General features: G+C 37.8%; 1 protein-coding gene across 4 annotated transcripts in view; it reads left to right on the top strand.

Moving 5' to 3' along the window:
* Positions 1-2,731, top strand: part of LOC110444201 — an 82,911-nt gene that overhangs the window by 10,383 nt on the left and 69,797 nt on the right. For 3 of the 4 annotated variants that reach the window (XM_021488619.1, XM_021488613.1, XM_021488606.1), the window contains exons 8-9: positions 256-493; positions 963-1,183. The exons of the other annotated variant lie outside the window; for it this stretch is intronic. In XM_021488619.1, the coding sequence (XP_021344294.1) occupies positions 256-493; positions 963-1,183 (459 nt within the window). The remainder of the gene's footprint in view (positions 1-255; positions 494-962; positions 1,184-2,731) is intronic. 4 annotated transcript variants of the gene reach the window in all.

The raw sequence follows: 2,731 nt of genomic DNA, 5'->3' as shown, positions 1-2,731 counted from the left end.
GGTAGTGTGATGATACAGGTGATGATACATGAAGTAGTAAGATGATATGTAAGGTAGTGTGATGATACAGGTGATGATACATGAAGTAGTAAGATGATATGTAAGGTAGTGTGATGATACAGGTGATGATTCATGAAGTAGTAAGATGATATGTAATTGAGTAATGAAACAGGAAAAAAAAAAAAAAAGATTATATACCGTATCAATGTCTCTTTGATAAGTCTTTAATATGAACCTTCTCTCTCTAACTTCTAGATCAGCATTAACTTCACTTTGGAGATATCGGCTGTGTCCATCAATGTGACGAAGGAGAACTTAAGTATGTGTGGGGGTATGGTGGTTAGTGACTTCCTCACATTCTTCAACCAGACCTGGGTCAGCCTTCCCACCTGTAGCAGTGTATTAGTTGAGTCCTCCAGATACCTGGGCCTCGAGTTTGGTTGTAGCTATGGACTGGACTTCCAGGAAAACTACTTCTACTGTTTGTCTGATGGTAAGAATAACACACACTAAAACATGGCCCTTCTTGTATCTGTTTATATTTTGTAAATATCATTGCCTGAGTAGATATGATCAGACAATTGTATGAAGATTTAATACACACAGTAGTAACCTTAACTTCACTGATCACAGGTTATGAGGAATGTATGGACTAAGGATTTATATATTTTATGTTCATGTCTGAATCAGGTACATACGTTGTTGTGTATTGTTCTAGTGACATCTGTACTGTACATTATACCAGGGGAGGTTAACTATATACCTGTGTATTGTTCTAGTGACATCTGTACTGTACATTATACCAGGGAAGGTTGACAATATACCTGTGTATTGTTCTAGTGATATCTGTACGGTACATTATACCAGGGAAGGTTGACTATTTACCTGTGTATTGTTCTAGTGACATCTGTACTGTACATTATACTAGGGGAGGTTAACTATATACCTGTGTATTGTTCTAGTGACATCTGTTGGGTACATTATGACTGCTGAGGTTGGCTACACCTGGGATGTTGGCGGGGGAGAGAAATGCCTCAATGAGCTGATGCAGACAATCTCAGAGGAAATTAACATTTTTCTCAAAAACATCTCCAAAGACATCAACAGTACAGCTCTGTGTACACGGGACGTTATGTTGTCTGTCCGCCAACAGAATGCATCAACCAGTAGTTTATATGACAGGGTAAGTGTTTAGTCATATCTTCTGTATGTATTGCTGTCTTATCAATGGTTTAGCATCTGGCATAAAGTAAGGTATGCTGTATTGTCTGTACATTATCTGTTGACTATCTGTCAACATTTGAATGACTGACCTACGTACTTTGAAGAGGCTATCTACTTTATGCCTCCCCATCTACTATTTGTATTAGTACTGGTTCTTCTTTACCCCAAGGTCGAAGGTCAAATATGGTCAAATTTTTCAGAAACATCTTATCGGGGCTGTAACTTTTAAATCATTAAAGATATCTTGATGAAACTTGAAGTATAACTGCATCACCCATAGACAATGTGCAGTGCACTGTCATTAGGTTATTTTGAAATTGATCCCAAGGTCAAAGGACAAATATGCAATTATTTCAGGAACATCTTGTCCAGACTTTTACTTTTTAACTGTTAAAGATTTATGAAACTTGCAGTATAACTGCATGACCTATATATGATGTGCAAATCAATGTCATTAGGTCACTGTGGCATTAACCTTAAGGTCAAATGTCAAAATAGTCTGATTATTTCAAACTTTTAAAGGTACAGTCAAGGTGATGCCAACAGTCCCTCGCCGTCTAATTTTGCTTAAACTTGGTTTGCAAGTATATGATGGCATTGTTAACTTTATTCAAGGATCATTTGCAACTATGGGGTCAGTTTTGAGGATTTCTGTCAACTATGGGGTCAGTTTTGAGGATTTCTGTCAACTATGGGGTCAGTTTTGAGGATTTCTGTCAACTATTGGGTCAGTTTTGAGGATTTCTGTCAACTATGGGGTCAGTTTTGAGGATTTCTGTCAACTATGGGGTCAGTTTTGAGGACTTCTGTCAACTATGGGGTCAGTTTTGAGGATTTCTGTAATGGTCCCCGTTACAATTAGAACTTGTATATATATGCATTTTACAATTAAGCAGTAGGCAGTTCCTCTTATAATAAGGTCAAATAATTGCTAAGTTAAAGATATCCTGATAAAACTTGTAGTACATCTGCATCAGGACGATGTACAGTTCACTGTTGTTCAGTCACCGTGACCTTGACCTTGAGGTCAAAGGTCAAATAAGTGCGAAGTTTTCAGGGGTATCTTGTCTTGGCCGTTACTTTTAAACCATTTAAGGGGAGACAAATCTCTAGTTGTTTCGCAAGAAATATAGACTTGTTAGGGCCCCGTATCGGAGATACGGGTGCCCTATAGTAATCACTGTCTGTCTGTCTGTCTGTCTGTCCGTCCACAAATTCTGTTCCTGGCTGATAACTTTAGTATTTATTGACCGATGTACATGAAACTTGGTCAAGATGTTCAGTTCACAAAAATACACATTGAGGTAAAAAATCAAGGTCAAAGATCAAGGTCATTAGGTTCAAAGGTCAAGGTCAAATTTTACGTCTTTTCACTGATGAACATTTTGTTATGACATCATGAAGCAAAGTTGATAAGAATTAAACAAGGTGTCAACTGACCAAAGGTCAAGGTCATCGGGTCAGGGGTCAAGGTCAAATTTTGTAGCTTTTCACTGGTGAACATTTC

Source organism: Mizuhopecten yessoensis, unplaced genomic scaffold (assembly GCF_002113885.1).
Source record: "Mizuhopecten yessoensis strain PY_sf001 unplaced genomic scaffold, ASM211388v2 scaffold2023, whole genome shotgun sequence".
Lineage (NCBI taxonomy): Eukaryota > Metazoa > Mollusca > Bivalvia > Pectinida > Pectinidae > Mizuhopecten > Mizuhopecten yessoensis.
Note: the sequence above shows the minus strand (reverse complement) of the source record. Positions and strands in the feature narration are given on the sequence as shown.